General features: G+C 41.5%; 1 protein-coding gene across 8 annotated transcripts in view; it reads left to right on the forward strand.

Moving 5' to 3' along the window:
• The first annotated feature begins 9054 nt into the window (after positions 1–9054).
• The window catches only part of SLC37A1 (solute carrier family 37 member 1), a 34642-nt gene continuing 18737 nt past the window's right edge, over positions 9055–24959 (forward strand). Inside the window, exons 1-12 of one of the 8 annotated variants that reach the window (XM_064152585.1) lie at positions 9055–9204; positions 10332–10411; positions 10893–10936; positions 13117–13378; positions 15042–15123; positions 16071–16197; positions 18012–18090; positions 18896–19031; positions 20524–20600; positions 21498–21664; positions 22379–22416; positions 23426–23506. In XM_064152585.1, the coding sequence (XP_064008655.1) occupies positions 13323–13378; positions 15042–15123; positions 16071–16197; positions 18012–18090; positions 18896–19031; positions 20524–20600; positions 21498–21664; positions 22379–22416; positions 23426–23506 (843 nt within the window). In that variant the 5' untranslated portion in view covers positions 9055–9204; positions 10332–10411; positions 10893–10936; positions 13117–13322. Of the gene's footprint in view, positions 9205–9366; positions 9384–10331; positions 10412–10892; positions 10937–12435; positions 12506–12605; positions 12778–13111; positions 13379–15041; positions 15124–16070; positions 16198–18011; positions 18091–18895; positions 19032–20523; positions 20601–21497; positions 21665–22378; positions 22417–23425; positions 23507–24959 lie in introns of those variants that run through there. The other 7 variants (XM_064152583.1, XM_064152580.1, XM_064152584.1 and 4 more) reach the window with 7 other exon arrangements.

The raw sequence follows: 24959 nt of genomic DNA on the forward strand, positions 1-24959 counted from the left end.
GATTGTTTAGTCTGCAGGAGTAAGAGGGGACACCTTATTGCCCTCTACAACTCCCTGAAAGGAGGCTGTAGTGAAGTGAGTGTCAGTATTTTCTCTCTTGTAGCAAGTGATAGGACAAAAAGAAATGGCCTCAATTGCACCAGAGGAAGTTTAGGTTGGCTGTTAAAAGGAACCTTTTCACTGAAAGGGTTATCAAGCACTGGAATAGGCTCCTTAGGGTTGAATCACCATCCCAGTAGGCATTTAAAAGACACATAGATGCGGTGCTTAGGCTTTAGCTTAGGTTTAGCAACAGACTTGGTGGAGTTAGATAATGGTTAGACTTGATCATCTTAAAAGTCTTTTCCAGCCTAAACAACTGCATGGTCCTGTAATTCCCAAAGATCTTAGTATACAGGAAACTGTGTTCTGACATTTCTCCAGCAGTTTCAGCAGTGATCTACATAGCTGTGATGACAACTTCAGTCACCTCAGCTAATCAAGAGCCTCCCATACTGATAGGATTACAGCTAAGCCAATGCAGGCAGGCAAGGGAAGTGCTCTCCTCTCTCAAAAGGCCAAGAAGAGTAGAAAGGAATAGCTTATATGGGAAGGAGAGAGGATGGTACTTCATAACCATGCTTAGCCCACACCAACAAGTAATCCCAAATGGAAAAGACATGCTTTGAGTTTTACATAGTATTTTCTTATGTTTCATATGTGAGCTGCAGTATTCCAAACCAATTACTCTTTTAAAAGACCTTATTTGCCTCAGTGCAAAGTGCTGCTTTCTTATTCTTTACAGAGGAAAATGCCCTAAAAATCTGCCTTGGATAAGCGAGTTGATGACTGCATACCCACTTCCTGGGGATGTTGAGGACAGGTTGGCTTACTGACTGCAAGTGGTATTTCACTCCTCTGCAAAGCAGCAGCTTCACAGTGCCTGCCAGCGATACAGGAGTCAGGCAAATCACTACCCCTTTGTACAGCAATTGAATGGCCAAGGTTTCACAAGTCATGTGAGGATATGCACGGTGAAAAGCAGCAAGCTAACAACACTGGGCAGCCGAGGTGATGCTTCAGAGTTAGGCAGCAAAAGGAGTGGCAAGCGGTTGGAAAGCATAGTGGAGGTCACCTTATAGCCTAGGTCAAAGCTTTACCACCCAAATCACAAGAAAGCAGCCATTTCTCTATACAAAGATGCACCAGATATTCAGAACATGTTCTGAGTTTCATAGGTATGAATCTAAATAAAAACTATTTACATTTAAAAATGGCAATATTTCCTTATTAAGACGTGTCATTTATGTGGCATATGTGTCTTTTTGTCTTCAGTTGGGCAAAGATGAAAAAGGAAGAGAACTATTGCTCAACACCATCATGTTCTTAGCTGATAGGAAGTGTTTGGGCTTCTGAGTTAACACCACATTGCTAGAGAGCGCTTTTTGTCTGAAACATTTGAAAACACTGAAATTCAATTTTGTTAGCTGGAAGAGCTTTAAGAAGCTATATATTTATTAACTCCAAATTGTATGGTCATTTTTCTTTTCAGCTGATCCCCAGCAGTCGACATGGGAAGCTTAATTTGCATAATGGCTGCACTGTTAATAAGTAACTGCAGTATGTCGTGTACTGCTCCTATTGCTTACCTCTTGCAGAACTGGGTACAACATACACAATCTGAAGCACAGTCTGCACATCTCCTCCTTTCTCACTGTCAATGATGCCCAAGTTCCTTCTTTCATTGAAGGATGGTTAAATTATTTTATCTACAATAAGGCAATGTCTCTAATTATAAAACTGGTTATGTAGTCTGTGAGTGGCATGTTAATTATTAGCAGACACTGCAGCTCAGGGTTGCTAGGGAAAATACGTTTGGGATGCATATAGAGATGCCCTCTGTTAAGCTCAATGACAAAATTAACCAGATCTGCCTTTTGGCTTTGAGGTTGACCTAGCCCAGGGATGAGCTGTGACACAAACAGGAAGCAGTGGCATGCTGTCAGAAACACTCCCACTAATAATCACTAACTGCTCCTCTCTACGTATTGCTTCAGAATCCTGAAGGAGGAAAGAGTCTGAAGGAGAAGCACTTCACTTTTCTTGGGAAGCAGCCAATAACTATTTATTTATAATATTTTCACTGTCCTGAACCTTAAAAGTGGCAGATAGCACAAATGTGTGTATGGCAGGATCACACAAATGAGGGTGGAATCATTTAAAGGTTTCTACACTTAAAAACTGCCATGGAGAAGCTCCTGGTTTGCAGCTTGAGCAGGAGCCCCATAGGGAGAGAGAGATACAGAAAAAGCAGAAGCCGCTGCTGCCAGAGGTGTTTACAAGCAGGGAAAGACAGCGGCATAGCAAAGCAGAAGGCTGCTAGACACAGCATCCTATATGGCGCCTCCTGTAAGTGAGGACAGACCTGAATGTCCTTTTACCCTACACCGCAGGTCCTCACCTTGAATTTAACCAGAGAGCTCCTCTGCAGGAAGGAATAGCCAAAAGGGACTTTTAAGGCCTGCTACACTCCTGGCTCTTTTTGGACTTTAACCTGTGTTAGGAGGGGAAAGACTTTTGGCAGCACAGAGGGTTTTTTTTTCAGGGAAAACACTGCTGTGCCAGACCTGACCTCAGGAGCTTCTTTGAGCACTGACCAGGATTTGGAAACATGTGTTGCATAATGAACATTAGAAATGACAGAACTGTTTGTTCACCCCTGCACTGCAATCAGTATCTCACTGTAGAGGGGAGATAATAATGTAGCAGGATGCTCACTTCACCTGTGGTTCAATCATTACTAACACAGATGGCTCCTTGGGAAATGAAAGCAGACTGAGTTTTGCTCTGGGCTGTATTAGAGATGCAAATGACCATTTATTGCTTTTGGCAGGGCAGACCTGGGCAAGATTATGCTTTTTCACAAGAATTTGGAGGATAGAAATTTGGAAATATTCTGTTATGTCTTACAAGATATTAATTTACATATTTCTTTTTATAGAATCACAGAACTGTCAGGGTTGGAAGGGACCCCAAGGATCATCCAGTTCCAAACCCCTGACATGGGCAGGGACATCTCACACTGGATCAGGCTGCTCAGAGTCACATCCAGCCTGGCCTTAAAAAATTCCAGGGATGGGGCTTCCACCACCTCCCTGAACAATCTGTTCCAGGTTCTTCACCACCCCCATGGTCAAGATCTTCTTCCTAACATCTAATCTAAATCTACCCATTTCTAGTTTTGCTCCAGCCCCCCATGTCCTATCCCTACCTGACATTCTAAAAAGTCCTTCACCAGCTTTCCTGTAGGTCTTCTTCAGATATTGGAAGACCACAATAAGGTCTCCTCAGAGCTTTCTCTTCTCCAGACTGAACAGCCCCAACTCTCTCAGTCTATCCTCATAAGAGAGGCACTCCAGCCCTCTGATCATCATTTTATAAAAGCTAAACCTAGTGTCTAGTACAGTGCATGGCCAGTACCAGATGCTGACAAACTATAAACTGGGGTTGTTAGGAGAAAGTGAATGAATTCAGTTCTCTTATTCCTGAAATGTAAATATAAACCAGGTTGATTTCATCAGCCTTCTAGAGAAAAACTGTAGGATTACAGAATAAAAACAAAAGGCAGTTCTTGTTTGGGAACAAGTTTCACATCTTTTTATTTTTCTGCAACACACATTATTGGATACACAAAGGATTCAAAATATTTTCTTAGATTACGAGAGCAAACAGTGGACAAAGTGGAATTTACTGTCACTAACTTCCATAAATGAATTTTCACTCCAGTTCAGAATGAAATCAGATTCTGAAATGTCAAAATCCTTTACAAAATGGGAACTTCTCTCCACATAGGTCATTTAAAGCCCTTTACAAGCAAAATGAAAGGTGCTTAGTATGTTTGTATTCCAAGTAAAGATTGCCTCTTTCTGTGCTCATAACCAAGCCAGAAAAACAAGTAAATGACCTTTCTAGCCAGTTAGGATATGACTGCCTCCAAGTACAATTAATACTGGGATATCCTGAAGGCAGGATGATTAGAAGAAAAGAAGTCTTTATAAAAACTGTTCTTGAAGTATCAGGAATAGGTTTTTTTTTGCATTTTGGCTAAATATAACATTTTGGTTCCCTCCTACAAAACATCCAAAGAAAAGCATTTGCTGTATTTATAACCTTGTCTCCCCTTTCTTTGACCTTACTGCTCATGCTGAAGTGCATTCCATTCTTCCAAATGGAATCTGGGAGAATTGTCAAGTTGTTGTGGTTTTTTTTACCTAATGGATCTTCCTTTCCACTAAAGTATGATAGGGACATACACAGGTCGCTTCTGTTCCACCTAGGAAAAATTGTTTCTTCTGTCTTGCCTCGAGGGTTTCTGCCAGCCAGCATTACTGCTGCTACCATGAAAGCAGCTGGCATTCATGAGCTTTAAAAATATCTTACACTGTCAGTATAAGAATAAAGCAGTGTTACTTTCACTTTTTGTATGGTCTGTATAGGAATAAAGCAGTGTTACTGTTATTTTTTCTCTATTTTTCTCTGGAAACATGTTTTGTTTCATTAAATAAACAAACCCTTAAACCTCAGCTGCTTTATTTAGGCATAGATTGTAATGACATAAAGCTAAAGCAGCCCAGTTCTTTTGTTCATACCCTCTGAAGTCCTAACCTGGCAACTCAGAATGAATTCAGTAGAAAAGAATGAACTGAGGTAGATGGAATTAAGTGGCCACCTCTTCATTCCTAACAGTTTGAATACCTTCATGATTCGTCTTCTTATGCATGACTTGTAAGGTATTTTCTTTAGCATGAACTCTCTGTTTTGGTCTGCTTTCTATTTCAGCATAGTATTTGTAACTGTTCTGGTATTTGATTTCTATTAACATATGCCTCAGTCCTCTCTTCCCCTATAACTATCCTCTGGTGATCAAATGTGCAAGCATGAAGAAACTAAATCTATCAGTATTCTACCTGCCTATTTCAATCTACTTACTCCTCAGCAGTTGTTTCCATAGCCATTTCTTGCACTTCCACTCAGCTCCCCAAGAAATTTAAGAGCAAAAACAAAGGCAGAGTAACATACTTCCACTTCCTGCTGGAAGTAGAATGGAATACTTTTAAGATATGCTCCTCAAAATGGATGTTCTCCTTTTGTAATTAAAATTGGTATATATAGAGAGAATCATGCTTTCATAGAATGTTTTAGGTTGGAAGGGACCTTAAAGAGCATCTAGTTCCAACCATCCTTCCAGATTCCATTTATCACAATATGGCTTGGTTGTGTGTTGTGAGTTTTTGGGTTTTCTTCATTCTGTGTTCTTCATACATTCATTTTCCAATGAGCAGGTTGCTGAATGTATGGGAGCTAATGTGGCTCTCTAACAAAGGAAACTCCATCCTAGCTACAGGGGCCACTGATCAGCAGCTCTGGCCAGGCTTCCTTCCAGTAGATCCTACCCCAATAGACACCACGGTTGCTATGATCTACTTTTGTTACCTATCTTTCTCTTAGGTGACATAAGGTGATTTAACAGCCTCACTCTTTACCCCTCTGGAAAGCCCTGGGGAGAATGGGAGTAGCATCATGTCAGCATCACTGATCTCATTTTTCTGGCTGAAACCAGAAAGTGATAGGCAACTCAAGTGTTCACATAAATGCCATTATTCCTAAATGTCAATAGCAATATCTGTCTTTATGTAAGAGGCCTGAAGGCAGCTTAACTGACTCTCTCTCTCCATATTGCATAGGCTGTATGTTTTTTTCTTCACAAGTAGTCTTTAGGACACAGGTGCAGCCCTGCTCTGGTTGGGCAAAAGGCTGTGCTGGCACAGTGGTCTCTTCTTAAAGCCGGTCTCTTTTCCTGTAGCTACTCACTGGTGATTCTCACTAGCTTTCTGGCAAGCTAGATGTGACAAAAATACCATCCTGGAACCTATGTAGTCATGTTAGTGTGGAGCTATGCCAGCACTAACATTTCTCACCAACAGCCAAGACTTAGCTAGATAGCTTCCAGGTCACAGTTGGCTTACCTCCAGCCCTTTCTGAGTGTGGATGCAGCAGGGATATACCTGTCTGCTCCTATACATACAGGCACAGCCTCCTTCACAGTCTTTTTTTTGTGTGTGCATGTATGCTTTTGGCTATGATTTTCTGACTGTCAAAGCTCAATGGCAGGTTATGTCTGGATTGCACTAAGTATTCATGTGAACTGTTTGTACAATATCCCAGCTGTTCTGTTGGGATAACTAAGCACATAAAGCAAATACAGGCAATTAAAAGCAGCAATTATAGCATTCCTGAGAATCCTGCTAATGTGGAATGAAGTCTAAGTAAATACTGATTTTTATATAACAAAATACTATTTAAGAACCCACTGTTTTGTAAAGAAGTGATGAACTTTTAAGAACAAAGAGATCATTCAGTGGCTAAACAGATGAGCCTTTTCCACCTGTGCAATTATCAATCATAAAATACATTTGTGCAACTTACTGGGAAGAAAATAAATACATTAAACAGCTAAAACAATCAATAATATGCATTCAGTCCCTTGTTGAGACAGCATCACTATTTGCTTTAGTATGAACAGTATCAAAGGCTTAGAAAGCCAAGCTGCTGCCATCCTTACTGCCCAATACAACCATTTACTGGACTGTGTCCTTCATTTGTACTTCCTTCTAGAAAGGAATTTGCAAAATGTCCTTTCTATTTTTAGAAAAATAAAAAAAGAGGCTCTAGATCACATACTGGGGAGTGGGGGTGTAATTATTTTTGTCCTGTTTTTTAACCATTTACTCCTGGTTGTAGCCCACTTCTTATCTCTGATTGACCTCTGGCCCTCCTTTGATACGCTACACCAGCAGGCCTTTGTGCAACCAGCAGTACAAGCTCATGCTGCTCCTTCTCCCTGCACTCTTATTTGATGGCTTCTGGCAACTCTAGCTGCTGGTGCCCAGCACTGGCATAGCAGAGAGCAGCTGCGCCACATGTGGCAGCCAGCAGCTTTCAGTGATGTTAGAGGAATGGATTATGAGAGACCTTAATTGGAGATGCAATTTCTGCTTCAAGTAGGTAAAGTATCAGCAGTTCCTGTGGCTGTTTGGCTCACATTTTTTTGCAAGGTGCCTGTAACCAAAACCAGAAAGATACTCAAGCAAGGTTAGACAAGGAACTTTAAAAGGGCCAAGCCAACATATATGTAAAAAAATGTGAGGATCCCATGTGATGATGATAGTTGTTGAAATTTGGGATAGCTATTCCTGTATGCAAACAAATGCACTGTGATGGGTCTGACCTCTGAAGCTAAGGGACAAATCTTCATTTCTGTGTATGTGCCAGTCGGAATAGATGGTGTTTGGGCGCCTTCCCCTGCTTGCACACAAATGCAGTCACATGAATCATGCAACCACTGTGGAAAAGTATTCCCTGAGTAGTTCTGTCTCTAGTAAACAGTTGTTCCAGCAGAAATGACAAACACAGATTCATAGATTCTAGATCCAAGCCCCCATCATGGGCAGGGACATCTTCCAGTAGAGCAGGTTGCTCAAGGCTTCATCCAAACATACATGTATGTAGACACACTGCTCTGGCTGTAACCACCCCATCTATATCTGCTGTTAGTATGTGCTCTCCCACCCCAGAGAGCAAATGCCCTCTCCGTAAGACAATGGCATTTCCATGACACTTACTCAGAAGAATAAAGAGGCTTGAAGTACTTCCTTCTACAGATTATGCACCATCATGCAGGGACCAATAAACATGGGGAAGTAAAGCAGCTCTAGGACCTGCCAATTTACACTTCACCTCCAAACGTTAAGTCTGCTCTACCTAGCCCTACTGCCCATGGCATCAGCTATTTCAAGCTGAGCTGGGAGGACTTGGGGCAGATAATTTTTATTTTGGATTCACAAGGGGCATGGGACCATGTTGCCAAAAAGGAATTGTGCACACTGGATGAAACTGGGTAGATGAGGTGAAGACTTTTTTTTTTCTAATCTCTGGCTCACTGCTTACAAATCGCAGTTACAAGGATACAGGCCTGAGGAGGAAGCAACATCTGCCAGTGACAAAAGCAGCAGATCGTGCAACGCCTATCTGCATTTGCAATGGTCTGGGTGCAGTTTGGAGACCCTAGTTCTGCAAAGAGGAAGGGCTTGATTATTGACTGGGAGAAAGAAAGGTGCCACTGGGACAGTGGAGCAAAGCCCAGCACACATCTAAGTGCTTGAAATGTGGGGCCTAAGTAACAAAGCATTTTTCACTGGTATTACTGGGATATGCAGTACAAGACGAGAGGGGAGCACCAAAATAAAACTGAGCAATTTAGTGACTGTCTTAAATGACTGACTGGTACCAAGCACAAGGGGCAAAGTTATACAGATAAATGAAACCTGCACAAGGTAAGCAGCTACTTTGCCACAACGAAGAAATGCACCCGCAGCTGGAAGTATGCATTTCTATAAGTAAGCGTTGAAACAGAGAGAGCTGCTGAAAACGAAAACACACTGCACGATTAGGAAACCATAAGGCAAGTAAAATGAATTTATTGATTCACTGTTTACGAAGCACCTCCGATTTTTTTCAGTAGTTTTCAGATTTCTTAACCCTTCCCGTTTGGCACCGGCAATACCCTCCCGCCTTTCGGGCAGGCAGCCGCCAGGCTTTCGGTGAAGCGACTGTACGCGCCCACCCACGCCGGGGCCTGGCTCAGGATAGCTCTGGCCATGCCGGGCAGCGCGGACGGCGTCCGACCGCTCGCAGGCAGCCACTCTCAAATAGAGAGGCCGCCGAGGTGACAGATGGCTCCGCGGGGACAAGCAGCGCTAGCTCAAGGGACGGCTTTCTCCCCGCGGCGGTCCGGGCGCCCGCCGCAAAGTCCCCTCCCCTTCAGCGGCGAGGCCCGGGGAGCCCTCGCAGGCTTCGCGGGTCTAGAGAGGCGGCCCAGAGGCGCTACCGGAACGGCCCAGACCATGCCGCGCCACCTCCCAGCCACCTCGGTCCGGCCCGGTGCGGGGTGCCCCGCTGCTCGCCAAACTCAGAGGCAGGCACGGCCCGCCCAACCGCCGCCGCCGGGCGCCCTCCTCCTCCGCGGCGGGGAGGGGCCCTGGCAGACTGGTCTGGCCGCGCAGCTCCCGCGGCCGGGCGGTAATCCGCAGCCGCGCCCGGCCCGGCGCAGGCCAGGCAGGAAGAAGGGAGCCACCGGCGGCGGGAGGGCAAGGACAGTGCTAGCGGGTGAGCCTGACGGGTTGGCGGGATGGCCATGCACCTGCCATGCCCGCATGGGGGGCGGAGCGGGGGAGTCGCCGCCGCTTCCCGCCTGTGTGGCGGCCCCTACTCCGGCAAGGCTGCTCGGAAAGGGGGCGGCGGCGCTCTGTGTCCGCTGGTGGGCGTTGGATGGGCCAGTGTACGAGGTCAGGCGTTCGCCTTCCCGGCCGTCACCGCCTTCACTCCCCATTTCTTCACCTTTGTTTTTTTCTTCTCTGTTCTACTTCTTCTAGGGCTTAGGCTACCTTGAGACACCCTTCGTCCGCCCCGGGCGGCGGGGTCAGGCCCTGTAGCCGGGGAGGATTGTTCTGGGGGCACCTCTGGGTTTCGTTGTTGTCGGTGGGAGGAGCCGTAGCCTTGTGCACCTAGGGGTGTGCGGCTGCCGGCGAGAGCCCGTGAGCGGTTGTTACCTAGGGCAGAGGCTGGCCCCTCGGCTGGCATAGACATGCCTGACGCCTTCGTGGGGCGTGAGCAGGGGCACCTGGGGGCCACGGCACTTGGTACCATTGTGGAAGGCCTGCCGAGGGAGAGGCATGTGCTTGCCACCTCCCCCTTGCGTGGCTCCTGGCCTGGCGCCGCCGGACCGCGGGCTATTCTTGCCTGGGCTCGACATTTAGGGAGCCTGGGTGGCTGCCCGGGCTTCCAAGAGGTCATCTCGTGTTGCGGTAGCGCCCAGTGCAGCGCCGGGTCCCGGCACCCAGATGCGGATTCACTGCGTTCGCAAGGACTCTCGTCCCCCGTTGCTAAGCCAGGATTAACTGCTCTTTACTTTCTGTGTTAAATGACAGGCATATGGTCATTCAAGGGCCAGAGCTGATGGATTTAGCAGTCCGTGGCTCAGGTGCAGAGCACAATATACATTTGATCTGCGTGTGTCTAAAGGCCTTTTGAATCCTTAAGGATGAGAACTTACATTGCCCACTGTCTGCATGCACAGAATTAATGCCTGCCCTCCAGGGAAGCTGTGCATAATGGGGCAGGGGACAGACCGGAGCTTCGCTCCAGCTCCCCGGCAGACAGCACAGCTGAGCCAGGGTTTGCAGCATTTGCAGTGGCAAAGGCCAGTCACAAATGGTTGTGTTTTCTTGGAACAGGGAGGGAGCTATGTTTCAGCCAGTGCAGTGGGAAGCTTGAAGAAGCATTGAGAAGTTTGAAAGGTAAATACAGATTCAAAGTAAGTACCAGAGTACTGCCTTATATGTTGTAATACAACAAAGAGCATCTGAAGATAATTTACTGTCAGGCAAAATAGTTGGTGAAGATGAAAGAACATATAACCGATTCAGATGATTGAATTGGAGCTTGCCCTTGGCCTTCATTAATAAAATGGAAATGTTAATGATGTATTGGTGAACTGTCAGTTACATGTTGTGCCATTTCTGAGGACTAACTTGTTTTTTAAATCTGTCTTTATCTGGATGTGATTTTTATAACCCATAATCACAGATTTTATTGCCACACGCTTCTTTGCTTTTGTGGAGAAAATTTTATTTGCTTAGTAGAAGCACATGAATGTCAGGAACTTACAGATATATGGGCACAGAAATAAGTAAATGAGAACTTGAGTCTGCCTGCCTGCAATAGATAATCAGGCTCTCTAGAATTAAGGTGCAACTCTCCAAATGCTGCTAATATAGTCTAGTTGTCTTTGCTAGGCTTTGTGACTCTGGATTTACAGCAAGGAATACTCATAGGATGTGTGAGTATGATCTGTGCAGCAGGTTCACAAATGCCTGCAACCTTGTGTGATCATTTAGCATTTAAACTGTAAGATGGGTGAAGTCTTTTTCTGCTTACACTAAAGCTGTTAAATAGTAACCTGCTAAACAGTTACTTTTCTACCATGACAATTGCTTTACACCATTGTGTTTTAAATGAATCTTTTAAAGAGGTTTATGACCTCAAGTTTTTGTTCTTTGCTAGCTGTTGAGATTTTTTCCAGTAGATTGTTATGTTACCTCACTTAGTCTAGTCAGTTAAATAATAGTTTCAGGTTTGGGCATAACTGTGAGAGAAGGGAAATGGGATTTGGGATTATACCAAACCCATATCTGTTACTGTTGGAAGAAAAATTTACTACTACTGTCAGCTGCTTGGGCTTTTCTCTTTTTCTGTAAAAGCTGGAACTCCCACTGGAGTTATGCACAACTCGTGTCAACCAAACACATTACTGACCAGCAGTTGCTGGTCTCAAATGAGAGTTCATCTGACCTAACTAACCATGGCTGTAAGGGGCAGTCCTGCTTTTACTCCCTGTCTTTATGCTCCTTCTGCTTTAAATTCATCCTGCATAGTGGCTTCATGGCCACAGAGTGAATTAATATTCTCTATTGGATCAGCAGTTTCTCAGGACAGGCTTTTCTGGTGGATCAGCCACTTGAACTGTTGCTGTATACTCACAAGGTCTGGCACTGAGGGAGGGACCTATAGCTAAGGGTAGAAGAGGGGAGGAGTGTAGGGTTGCACTTTCCCTAACCTCTGGAAGCTCAGGATGTGGGAATGATTATGGGGTTTGCTGATCAATTGCAAAACCACTTCTCTGAATCAGGGCCAGGGACAGGAGGAAGGAGGTGGAACGTGTCAAACTAGATTATCAAGTCAGTTGACTTTTAGGGGAGTGAGTGGAGACACTGGGAAAAAAAAAAAGATACGACAAAAATGTGTTAGCAGACCCTTGATCCTTTAAGTGAAGGGGTGATAGTTTTTCTCCATTCCTGGGGAAAAGAGGCTGTGTGGATTGTGAAGCTTTCAAGTTTGTAGCTTCGACACAGTAGATACTGTCTGATGTTGTAATTGAGCTGGCTGATAAGTAGCTTTGTTTTCTGTAGTAAGGTGCAGCAGTAAAGATGAGAAGAGAGAGGCTCACACCTCTGCCTGCCCTGTGGCAGCCTCTAAAAGTTCCAGGTTAAGTCAAACCTTTGGTCTTGGCAGGTGTGTTTTCTTCAAAGGAGGTTTTTCTTTAGCTCACCTTCTGTTGTTCCCCAGGAGAGCATGCTCTGCTGTTAGCACACAGGGAGGCTCAGTTTGCATGCATGAGTTGCAGTCACACCTTTTGCCTACAGTGCCTTTTGTCATCTTATTGGCAGCTGGCTCAGGCTTACTGAGAAATAAGTGCAGTTACTTCCTGTTGCAGTAGTTGTACTAGAGAGTAGTGTGCATCTCTTTCTATTAAGGGACTTTGGCCCAAATTTGAGTAAACAGGAGGAAATTTACACCATTTTAAACCAAACTGAATTGATGCTGCCACAGTCTCTTCCCTGCACGTCAGGTACATGCGTGAGCCTGCCACCTGGGTGCTAGATGAGCTGGTGGAGGGAGCTCAAGTGGTGAAAAAACTTTTTCTTTTCCATGCACTGATACTGGGAAAGGCAAATCAGGCAGAAGAGGGAGTGGTGGTCAAGTTTTGCTGGCAGCGTTGTTCAGCAGCACCCACTCTCAAGCTGGAGGAGTCTCTGTTCATGAATGAAAACATTGCAGTCATTTCTGAACAATCTTCAACCTCATGAATGTTTCTGTTGTGTTAAAATGCATCTTTGTAAGGTAAGGACCTGCCTGTTTGCAGTCTTTCTGAGACAAAAGCAGAGTATTTTGATGGCATCCAGCTTTGGATCATGTTCTAACTGCATCTTTCTCTTGTGTTCATGCTGCTTTATACAGTGATGAGTTCTTAAAATAGATTATACATTGTACAGTTTGGAACAGGCTGTGATTTATGTTAGCTTGAAATGCTCCATTACATTTTTGATGTCTAGAAGGTTAGCTATGGTAATTACTTGTCTCTGAAATAGATATGAGCTGATTCAAATATTATGATTAGAAAAAAATTACAGTAACTTCATAAGGGAAGCTGATAAGTAAATATTCTTATTTGAAGATCAGCCTTTAACAAAGGCAGAGTGAAGAATTTGCCACGTCGTGACAAACAAGTGACAGAGCGAGCGACTCAGCTGCAGATCTTCCACATTTGTTAGCAGCCTACCAGCGCATGCTTTGGGAGGAACTTCATTTTACATTCTGAAGAACAGATTGCATTGTTACAAGTGCATCATTGTGTGACCTAAAATTTGATACCAGCTGTAGAGTAGATGGCTCAGCTTCCTCCCGGGATTCGCTTCATCACTTCATTTTCACGAGATCAGTGGTGAGTCTTGAATTGTTCTGGTGGTGATCTTTGTTTTGAACAATGTGAGTTTGTATTTGGGGAAGATGATAATGTTGCCTTGCTGTGTTCTTGCTTTTACATTGCTCCATATTTAAAAAGTGAGACACTTTGTTGGAAGAACCTACGCAGATGCTTACTAGTCAAGTGAGCTAGAGAATAAAGCCTTTTGTCCTTTTATTTGCAAGGCATGCATTTGAAGGGATAAATGCAAGATTATTGGTTTTTTTTTCCCAGACTCTAGAGTGGGAGGGGTGTTTGAGGTTAGCTTTCTTTTCTTAACAAGGAGTATATTTTCTCTCCCATAATTTTGATGTGTAATATAGACTTGTGGAATTACAGTTGTATCTTTTAGTTCTTGCTGCTGTGATTAAACACAAAAAAAAAATCCATGTGAAAAAAAACCAAAAACTTTTGCTCTAGGAAAACTAATCCTGGAAGTTGAATGGTATCAGTTCTTGGGCTTCCTGAGTCAGTTGTGTGTGAATAGCAGAAAAATAACAAATGAGCCATCAAGCACTTCCCATCTGAGCAATTTTATCACATGTTTTCTCTAGTAGAACAGCAAAGACAAAGTCATTTCAGTGTTATACTTTGTGAGAGTATTTTCAGTTAGGGGGTTGAATAACTCAACTTGCAGGGTAACTTACTGTTTTTTTAATGTATGCCAGAGTATACAGAACTATAAAACAAGACCACTATAATGTAAAAGTTTATAAGGCAGAAGGTGACTGGAAAAGGTTGCTAAAAAATTAGGAACCATAGTAGGATGTGTGATATCAGATCTCTGTGTGTCTAGATGTACTTTTACTTAGAGATCTTAATTTTAAAATCAAGACTAGGAGGACCCAGGAGATAGACTCTGATCTTTGTGTGGTGTTAAAAGCACAAATTCACAGAACACTATCCTGAAACATCTGGAATGTGCTGCAAGCAGAGAATAGAATAGATCCAGCTGTTACCTTTGTTTAACATTGCAGTGACAGGGAGTTTGAGATGCCCTGTTGAGTCAGTTGAACTGCAGAGAAAGACCCAAGGGTGCCAGTAAGGTACAAGGGAAAATTTTTCCTAGTCTCAAAGCTGTTAATTATGTTCATGTGCACCAGCTGACAGTACAAGTTCATTGTCAGTCCCCCTGTCTATCTCTACAAATTGCTGGTTTCTGTTGGTACAGAGGAAGGCAGAAGTAAAGCAGAATACTGAAAGCAGTAGAGAAGGAAAGAAGTAATAACCCACAGTAGGCAGACTGACAGTTTACAGAGCCGTCATTTACCTTCTAATTGTACTAGAAAACTCCCTGAGACAGTGACATCTGATTGCCAGTGTGTTTAATGTACTGCCTTTTTATAGCCCCCAAAGAAAGGCTGTAAACAAGGCAGATCAGCAGTGTGGACTCCAGACTACTGCTGTGTTCTCCTACCTATAACCTGTGTTCCTACCCAACACCCTCCCAAAGCTAGATCAGAGCAGATGTTAAGCAGTGTAACTGCTTGGGTGGTTCTTCAGGCTGATAGAGCACATAAAATAAAGTTATCTTCCACTGTTGCAGGTTTTACCAAGGACTTGTGTAATATTATTTTGTAACTAGTGCTAAAAGTAAATCTGAATAAAAGAATTTTTAAAACCTCTTTGTTTTACCTTGTAGGTATAGAGCCTTCATTTTCTCTCTCACTTTCTTCTTGTATGCCAGCTTCCATTTATCAAGGAAACCTATTAGTATAGTTAAGGTAAGCAAGGTTGTGTCCTTGTTTAAACATCCTTTTACTACTGTCAAACACGGAAGTACTTGTCTTTCTCAGCATTTCCTTTTGTGGAAGGCAGTGTTAAACTTGAACTTGGAATGGTTTAAAGATGAAAAGCTGATATAAGCTAGTACACAGTGACGTTTAATTGATAACCTTTAGCAAGACCACACCTAGAGTGTTGCATATACATCTTATCTTTGGGTTTAAGACTGGAAAAATGTGAAATAATCAAACTGTAGATATTTGAGAGTGTACAGATTAGCATTCATGTGTTTGAGAGAAGTAGTTCATTTCTGATGAGTTAGATGTGATAAAAATGCAGCCTGCTTGGATACATTCCTGCATGAACTACCCTAGGTGATCCTGCTTTTGGCAGAGGGGTTGGACTCTATGATCTTTGGAGGTCCCTTCCAGCCTCTTTACATTCTGTGATGCTGGGGTAAAATTCTACTGGCATTTACAAGGCTGTTCCAAATACTGTTGAACTCCAGCACCAAAGTTGTCTGTACAGTTGCGACTGCTGCTAGTGAAGCTGATGGCAAAATATGGTACACTTGTAGGTTTGTTAGTTTAATCTTTGGCCTATGTAACTTGTCAGACACAAATCAAATCCCCCAGGGCTGTATTGTACATAACTGATGAGTCACAATTGGCAAGATAGTTTGATGTCAGTGAATAATTTTGGGATGCTGCAGTATGAGAAACACCAGTTCACTATACCATGTTGTTTCTGACCACATAATTGCTATGTAATGTAATGCTGGCCTCACCCAGCAAAGTACCAAGCAGTTAATAATGATTAACAGTTTTACAGATCTCAGTGGGCTTGACACAGGTTCATATGGAGCTAGCATTGTTCAGCTTGTTGCTGTGTGGGGATTAACAGTCACAAGTAAAAATTTCACTTTCACATTTCCTTTCTGTATCAGGGAGAGCTCCATAAGCATTGCGCTGGTTCACATGAAGTCGAACTCAGCTCCTACAAAGAAAATGCTGCCCAGATTCAGCCTATCAAAAAAACATCTAATGTGTCTCAGTGTGGCTGGGAGCCATTTGGTAAGGGTTGTTTGGTGTTATTCCTTTGTTTGTTTGTTTTCTATCATCATTATGACCTGATATTCATAATTAGATTACTTGCCTCTTGCTATTTCTCCTTGGTGTGTGTAAGGATTCGGGAGATGTGTTTCATTTTCCACGTTCTCAGTAATTTTTTTTTTCAAATAATGTTAAGTTGTGGCTTACTCTTATGATGTCTTTCCTACTTAAGAGTAATGCAAGCAACTGGCATTCTTTTACCTGTTACAGCTCTCAGTTTTCAGTAGATTAGCTTCCAATCAGAAAATGAAATTAGTCTTTAGAGAATCTCTATTAAAGAAAAAAACAGGTAAAGAATTAAATAAGTCATTGTAATTTTCTGCTGGTTTAATTCCAAGGTCTAGCAATCATTTAAATGAAATTACATGGTGTTTATCTAAATTGGAACTTTTCAGAGTCTTTATCTGCCAGAAATGAGAAGAAAAATATTCCTTTTTATGGTGCCTTGATTGCAGAATACAATTGACAGCTTACTGAATCGCTTATGAACCTGGCCTTTCACTTAACTAGAAAAATATTTGCCTACTCACCATTAAATTTGAATTTAATTGTATTTCAATTTAATAGAGGTTTTGAATCATTCCCTGACACTTTTATCACTACCAAGAACTTAGGTGAAGTAGAATAGTCCATTCTGTCAGTAGGCCAGTGCAGCCTATCTAGCCATTCATTCTAATTATTCTTTAATTAGCAATTAAAAAAAAAGTCCTACTCTGTTCAAATGTAATTAAAGATCTAAACTCTGGGTTTTCTATGGACAAAACTTTGTACATTAGCTGCCTGCTGCAAGCTAATCAGCCTACTGCCATTGTTTAATCCCAGAGCTTTCCAACCATATCTGGATGCAGTTAAACGTGTTTGCTGTTTCTTGTCCCTAGACCAAGGGGAGATTAAATTTGCTTGTCTAAAACATTAGTTTGCTTTCTTAATGAATGCTTCTGAGCTCCAGTGCTTTTTTACATAAACACATATTACTGCAAAGCTATCCCTTTGGGATGGCACTCAAGACTTGTCCTTTCAGCTCTCTTTTTTGGCAACATAGCTGGCAAGTTGAGAGTGACACTGAAAGGGGGAGTGCTTTAATAACTGAAAGTCAGTGGGAGTTGTGGCTCCTTGAAGATGCACAAACTGCCTTTCTTGGTATGAGCTCAGGTCTCCTGAGACTAGATTTCATGATTCTGTCTGGATGAAGTCGCTTCTGCTCTCTCCATCTTGCCTGCAAGTCCCATTTTAGTTGAGATTGTGGTACTGTGCTGTACAGAGCAAAATCCCGGTTTGGTTTTGTTTGTTTTTTTTAACAAGACTTCTATATCTGTGCTACCATAAAATGCAAAAGACCTTAACCATTTAACATATATTAAGCTTATTCCTAAAAGCCTATTATTGTGATGGCTTGTTTTAGCCATTTTGTCTGTTAGGTCTTTACATATTTGCAACATACTTTTTGACTTTTTAAAGTCTGGATTTTCTTTTACCTAAGGACCTGTAAGAAGAGGACATCTCATTAAACTGCTGTTTCTTCTCTTCCAAAATGCTCTTTTGAGTTAGGTGGAAGTAAGAATAGGTCTACCAACATTTTCCTAATATGCTACAGACTAAGTAATAGTTTCATTGGTTAAATAAAATATTTTGCAAGAGGCATGCATAAGTCTAAAAGTGCCTATTGAAAAGGGTAATGTCAGTGTATGTTCACTGAGATTCTTGTAATGTGTAACAATGGTTGGGAAGCTGTTGGTACATTTAAAGTGGTAATTTGTTTTGAACATTATTCTTAGATAAGAACAACTACAAACAGTTACTGGGAGCACTGGATTACTCATTTCTGTGTGCGTATGCAGTTGGAATGTATTTAAGGTAAACCTCACGCTCTTGCAAACCAGCTTTATCACTTGCTGTTAATTTTTGAGGCTGTACTAGTTGTGAGATATTGCCCTTTCCTACTGTAAAGTTTCTGTTGAGGAGAGTGAGAATTTGGTTGCTGAGGAGAAGAAACACATCATCCCAAGTTCCCGGCAGTATAATACCTCTTGAAGTATATAAAGCTTCTTACCTACACCTGTCCCGACTGCCTTGTGTTAGGAATGCTTTCTGCAATTCTTTCCTTCATGTAAGATGTGAAGGAATACATGCTGAAATATATGTCCTCAATTTTTATCAGTCTCCAGCTTGCACATGTAGACTAAACCAAGTGTCCTGGCTAAAAAGTGATACCCAGCCCATCTTAAAATATGCAATCTTGGCTGCTGTTAGGAGATGCTTCTTTTTATTGACTAAACTCAGAGCCTTCATAACTGAATCTTTATCAAGAGAGATAAGTCTCACTTCAAATGGCTGGATACATGTCCCACTTAATAGATCCTTTGGAATATCATTCTGTAAATGAATGAATTCCACTGTGCTTCAGATGAGTATCTCCTTGAAAGATGTCTGTGCCGGTGTCAGTTGTTGAATGTCAGTGAGCATTAAATACTTTCTGAACAGGTTTTTTTCTCCCTGTCAAGTGGTAGCTTATTTGCCTCTGTGAAGGAAGACAGGAATGGCCACTAAAGCTTCTCCTCAACCAGAATGATCACAAAAATATTCTTTATTTTTGAAGACTTGGGGTATGATCTAATTTTTAATTACTGCCTTTGGTTTTTGTTTCCTTCCACTTTCCAAGTGGAATAATAGGAGAACGGCTACCTATCCGCTACTACCTGACAGTTGGGATGCTTGCTAGTGGACTCTTCACTGCAATGTTTGGATTGGGTTATTTCTATAACATACATAATCTCTGGTTTTACATAATGTCCCAGGTAGGCATGGTGCTATTTAGATACTCTGAGTTTCCATGGTGCTCTTTAGTATTGTACCGTCTTATTTTTTTCAGGTGCAAACAGTGATTGAGGTGTTGGATGTAAATGCTGACATTGATGAGAGCAGGCATTAAAAATGATAGAGTGGGTAGCCTCTGGTTTTATTTTTGATTTTTTTTTTTATTAGGAAAAAAATCTTTGAAAACAAATTAATGTCTTCCAGCATGTGTCAAATTGGTGATCAAATCTTTACAAGCTTAAACGTGGGCGAGTTTTAAAACAAAAGTATTTACTTTTGTCAGTCTGCCAACACTTGAGTGACACATCCTGGCTTTCTTTGTGGAGAAAATTATATTTATGCTGCTAATGATGAACAGTCTCCCACATTGGTGGCTGAGAACAAGCAGTTTCTGTAACAAGATTCATTGTGTGAGTTTTTTCAGAGCACTTGTGCATTTAATCAAATGTCATAAGATTATTTACTCCTGGCTTAAATGGTCAGGACCAGGATATGGTTAGGATTTCAGAGTCATTTTGGACAGGTCTGCACCTTGCACTGCAGCTCTCTTTGTGTCATTGCAGCAGCACTTTCACTGCTGGCATGCTTGCATGGCATTGTGCAATGTAACTAACTATGGTACTGCAAGCTTTTATAACCGGTTCACCAAGTCATCCATTTAACCACATCACTGCTCCAACACTCTTGGCTTAACCTTGTTTCCAAGACAAGATTAGGTCCCTCAGAGTTAAGCTAAGCTAACTCTGCCAGTGCTGCATTGCCCAGCTTGGCCAGTGAAGCCAGTAAGGCCAAGGGTCATCTCCTACCACCATCCTAACTGTTTTTGCTGGGTAGAATGAGGTTGTTTTTTCATATATTCAAATGTTCATTTTACCTATGAATTATTACCTTGTGATCTTTGTTTTAATGTGTAATTCTAGACAGGCAGCATTTTAGCATTTGAGATGAGTTAAGGTTATGCATTGTGCAGCATGAAGTCTGAAATGCTTCATTCTTCAGCCTGAATTTAGTAAGTTAACTTTCTCCACTGTCTACAGGTGTTTGTTAGGCATTTTACTGTTAATGTTTTCATTTTTCCAGCCTCTTCTTCGGTTTTTTAATTGCTTTGATTGCAAGCATGCTTTGCTGTATGTTCAGACTGATGAAAGCATTATGCTGTTGAGTATGGGGAATTTGTTTCTCTGTTCAGTTCGGAGCAATGTGTTTTTTAATAAGCATGTGATTGAAGTGCAGTCACTTGTGGTATAAGTCATAAAATAATTGGAGAGATGCCAATAGAGGGAAGAGTCTCCACAAAACATTGTAACTTCTTGGGAAGGAATGCTTTCAAGCCCTGCCCTCTCCCACTAAATTGTCAAATTCAAAGCATTTTCATATGTTTCCTTTTCCCGGCACAGTTCTTGGCAGGAGTTCTGGAGGAGCCTGACAACTCATAGGCTATGTTTATTTATTACTATTTTTGTGTCCTTTCAGATAGCTAATGGGTTGGTGCAGACTACTGGCTGGCCGAGTGTCGTTACGTGTATTGGCAACTGGTTTGGAAAAGGAAGGTAAATCATTTGTAATCCAAAGTTTTGGAAGTACAAATCAGTGCATTCTGGACTGTAATATTATAGTGAATTTAAATATATTTTATTTCAGTGTTGTTTGGGGTTTTTTTATGGATGAAACAGGCACTTAGGTAGATCTTTTAGAGCAGTTTCCTTCGTTAGGTTGATTAGTTTAGATATCTGTTTAAAATATTCTATCTCATGTCACAACAGTTTTCTTTGGCAGCTCTTTAGTCTGATATTTTTTCAGAGGAAATATTTCATTATTAAGAATTATCCTTGCAAATATGAACAGTCTAAACCCGCTTCTAATACATACTGCTGTTACACCATTTTAATGTGGAATTTCTGGTGGTTTAATTTGTGTTCCAATGAAATTGTCAGGGTGTAACTCTATTAAATAAAGTGCCTTTTTGTCCAGTGTCTTCCAACACATTTAGAGCAATGCAAAGATTTAACTTTAGAAAATATACATGGCAACCGATTTCACTTTTCTTTTTGTTAGTTTAAGTCTTCTCAAACACCCTAATTCTGAACAGATACCACTCAAAATGTTTATTTTGTCATCACCATACCAGAGTTTTCCATAAACACAACATCTGCATACTTGTTATCAAAGCAACTCTGCCCGGAAATATACAAGCCCTAGTGATGCCTTTAAATGCAGGATGAGTTCTGTCATGCACAGAGAAGAGTTTATAATGCTTCTATTAATATTTGGGTAATTCAAAATTGCCAGATGAAAGACTATAGCATAAAGAATTGGTCAGGTAAAGGACAATCAAACTGCAAACTAACATCACAAATGATCACTGCCTTTTAGTACACCTTTTTTCAACATGCTAATGCTTGCTGTTAGAGTAATAAGAAATGTTTGTGGTGTTCTTTTAAATGCAGGAGAGGCTTGATCATGGGAGTCTGGAATTCACACACTTCAGTGGGAAATATCTTGGGATCTTTAATTGCTGCATATTGGGTGTCTACATGCTGGGGTCTCTCCTTCGTGATGCCTGGTGTTATCATTGCTGTGATGGGAATTGTTTGTTTCCTGTTTCTTATTGAACGTAAGTGCTGTAATGGGAAAGAGCCATGGAAGGCTCATTATGGGTGAAGCAAATGAAGCTGTTTAAGCTCAATGACCCAGTACAAAGCATATTCCTCAAACTGTGCCAGTACTTAAAGAACTTCACCCTAGAAGAACTAAAGAGTTTATATGCTAAGACTGATGTACTTGAGAGAGCGACACTTCAGAAATCAATTCAGTGCCCTGTCCTGGTTCCTTGTCTTCATAAATTATTCAAGTGTATCTTAGCAGAATGTCCCACCTGGCTGCAGTGTATAATCTGTGCTACCATTTAATGTGTGCCATCCATATTCTGAGCTAGGAAATGCAGAAGTCAGCAGACAGAGCAAGATTTGTAGCTTTAAATTGGAAATTAAAATGGAATGCCCTGTCTTGGTCCTATGTAGACTCATGTTAGTATGAATGCTTATTTTACTGTGACTGTCCTATCTTGGGCAGTAAACAGTTCTGCACATGTAATTCAAATGCTGTTACTAGTTGGACTCCCAGAATGGCACTCACTGTGGCCATAGGATGGGGAAGGTACCATGGAGAACTCTCATTTTTCTCCAAGGCTACAGATACCTATTTCTACAAGAACCACTTCTGTGTGATCTGTGCTGTTGCCATTTTGTCAGTAAATTAGACTACTTGTGTTTAAGAGATACTTATATGCTTGATTTCACTCCTAACTATGCATGGTAATATATTTCAGATCCTAAAGATATAAGTTGCTCCTGCACACCATCCAGTGTAAGTTGATGCTTTTTCTATTTTGATATTTGCCTCCTAATACACGTTTGTTGTGATAATTCTGGAATTGAGGTAATCTGTGTGGCCTTCTTGTGCTGGGCTGACCCTGTACTTGGGGGAATGCTTGGTCTTCTGTGCTTTGCTGATAAACTGCTTAATTCAAGCAGTGTGAATCAAGAATTGAGTGAGTTTGTGTTAACTGAAGTTTTGGAATAGATGATCTAACTACAGTAAACCAAGTAAAAATGTTTCATCTTTTTTTTTTCTTTGAGTTTTCTTACTTTCCTCCAATCTTCTTGGGTGTGGTGAGTTAGGAACTTCCCCTCGGCTACTGAAATTTACCAGACCAGCCCAGAAAGCTTGAAATTAAGATAAATCTGTATTTACAGGAAAGCAAAATTTACAAGCTTATATACACAATATATTTGCAAGTATTTGCCATTGGAATGGGCTGCCCAGGGAGGTGGTGGAGTCGCTGTCCCTGGAGGTGTTCAAGAAAAGCCTGGATGAGACACTTACTGCCATGGTCTAGTTGATTGGCTAGGGCTCTCTTCCAACCTGGTTGATTCTATGGTTCTCTATGCTAAAGGGACACTTTTGTCTTAAGGGCTAGAGAGATGAAGATTTGAGGTTTTCCTGAAACACATCAACTTCTGTAGTTGCTACTTGCTTATAAGAAAAAACTGTAATGTTAGTGAAAGCTCAGTAGGGGAGAAAGCAGCTGAAGAATGGCATGGCTGCGCTCCTAATTTAGTATGCTGCTTCTGTATAAACACAGTACTAAGTTAGCCTCCAAATAAATTTGTGACAGCATTTTGTGTTGTTTTCTGCAGGTCTGTGTAATAAATTAAGAACCTCAAAATACAGTTATTAAAGATGCTCCATTTGGACTTACATTGCAGTTAAAATACGCAAAGACTTCTGTTGCAGCAAAATGATTAACACTGCTATAATGCTTTCAAAGCCAAGCAACTATAAAGTATGAGAGGTTTTATGTTGTTTATTCCAGAGTTCTAAAACCTTCCTGAATGGAGCATCTCGATTCAGAGTCCAGACAACCTTAAGTGCTAAGGAAACCAGCAAACCTCAGGTAAAATGCAATATAGTACAGACTTCCCAAAATACACATGGAATGTGTGCAGTAAATTTGCTGTTAGTAAACACTGCTCTTCCTCTTATGGTGCTGAAATCACTCTTCAGGACACAAATGTAACTTCATGCCAGAGAACTAAGCCTTATCTAACATAAATACTACAAACCAAACTGAATAATAAAGGACATTTTTTTGGTTAACCTCCTCTTGTGATCTTTTTCAGCAAAAGTAATACACTGCAAAATACTTTAAAGATCTGAAGTCCTTAAGCTGCTTACATCATGTTTACACCATCCTTACAGCCTCACTTCTCATCTTTTAAATGTAATAGATGTACTTACAAGATTTTACTTGGAGATGGAGTGTTCTAAATGTGATCAATTATTCACAGAAATCTGGCATAAAACTTGTAACTGTAAGTGCTGGTAATTCTCACTAGGAACTGAATTCTGGATTTGCCTGTCTGTGAGCAAAAAGACTTTACCTTGTGAGGGACCTTCACTGAAGATTTCCATTTGAAATTTTGTGTCTGTAATCTGTACACTGGGGACATCATATCCTGAGAAAGTCACTGGAGTGTTTTTTAAAGTCTTTTCAGACTTTCACAGGTTTTTTCCATCCTTTGCCTGTAGAGTAACAATCAGCCTTCACAAGGTGTGAGAATCAGTGCTGATGAACAAGTTTTGACATTTTAGCTAAGGAAATACTTTTCTCCTAATTTTGATGAGTCCAGCTTTAACCTCCTCTGTACTGAGTTTAGTTATGTTCTCTTTGGGCTGCTCAAGAACAGTCTCCAGAAATGTTTTGGTAGTTGGTTTGTTTTTTTTTTTAACAACCATTTTGGAGATAATGGGAGCAGTTGTGAGAAAATAATTGGGTGACTTCAGACAAGTCATGAAGACAGAGATAAATGTAGTTAGCAAATTAATACACAAAGATTTCTATCCTTACTCTACTATTTCCTCTGCTGTCAGCCTGTGCAGAGTCTGCTTAACAAGAGGGAAAGGAAAATGTACTCCCTTGCTCACTGCCTGGTGCTCCCCTGTAAGCAGGACAGAGACAGTATGGATTAGAAAGAATGAGGGCACTTGCCACTGTTCTCCTCTCCATCTTGTGTCCTGCCCCACCCCCATCTGGGTTATATGTTTGTAATATGGAGTCCTCACAAGAGTTTAAAGTAAATCAATAGACAGTTTAAAATCCTTGCTTGTCACTGTTTTGGACTCCCTGGTTTTCTGCCAGTGATAGAAGGTAATGTTTTATCCTGTCAAAGCAGAGATGATCTTTTTTTTTTTACAGTGGTTATGTTACAGTTATGCTGAGCTGATTGTTGCAGTCAGCTTTCATGCCTCTAGAAACAACAGATGTTTTGCACTTATGAGCAGGTTCCTCCAAATACACTGATTTTTCATTGAACTCTGTGAAAAGAATGCAAGTACACAGGATATGC

This window comes from Pogoniulus pusillus, chromosome 12 (assembly GCF_015220805.1).
Source record: "Pogoniulus pusillus isolate bPogPus1 chromosome 12, bPogPus1.pri, whole genome shotgun sequence".
NCBI classification, from domain to species: Eukaryota; Metazoa; Chordata; class Aves; order Piciformes; family Lybiidae; genus Pogoniulus; species Pogoniulus pusillus.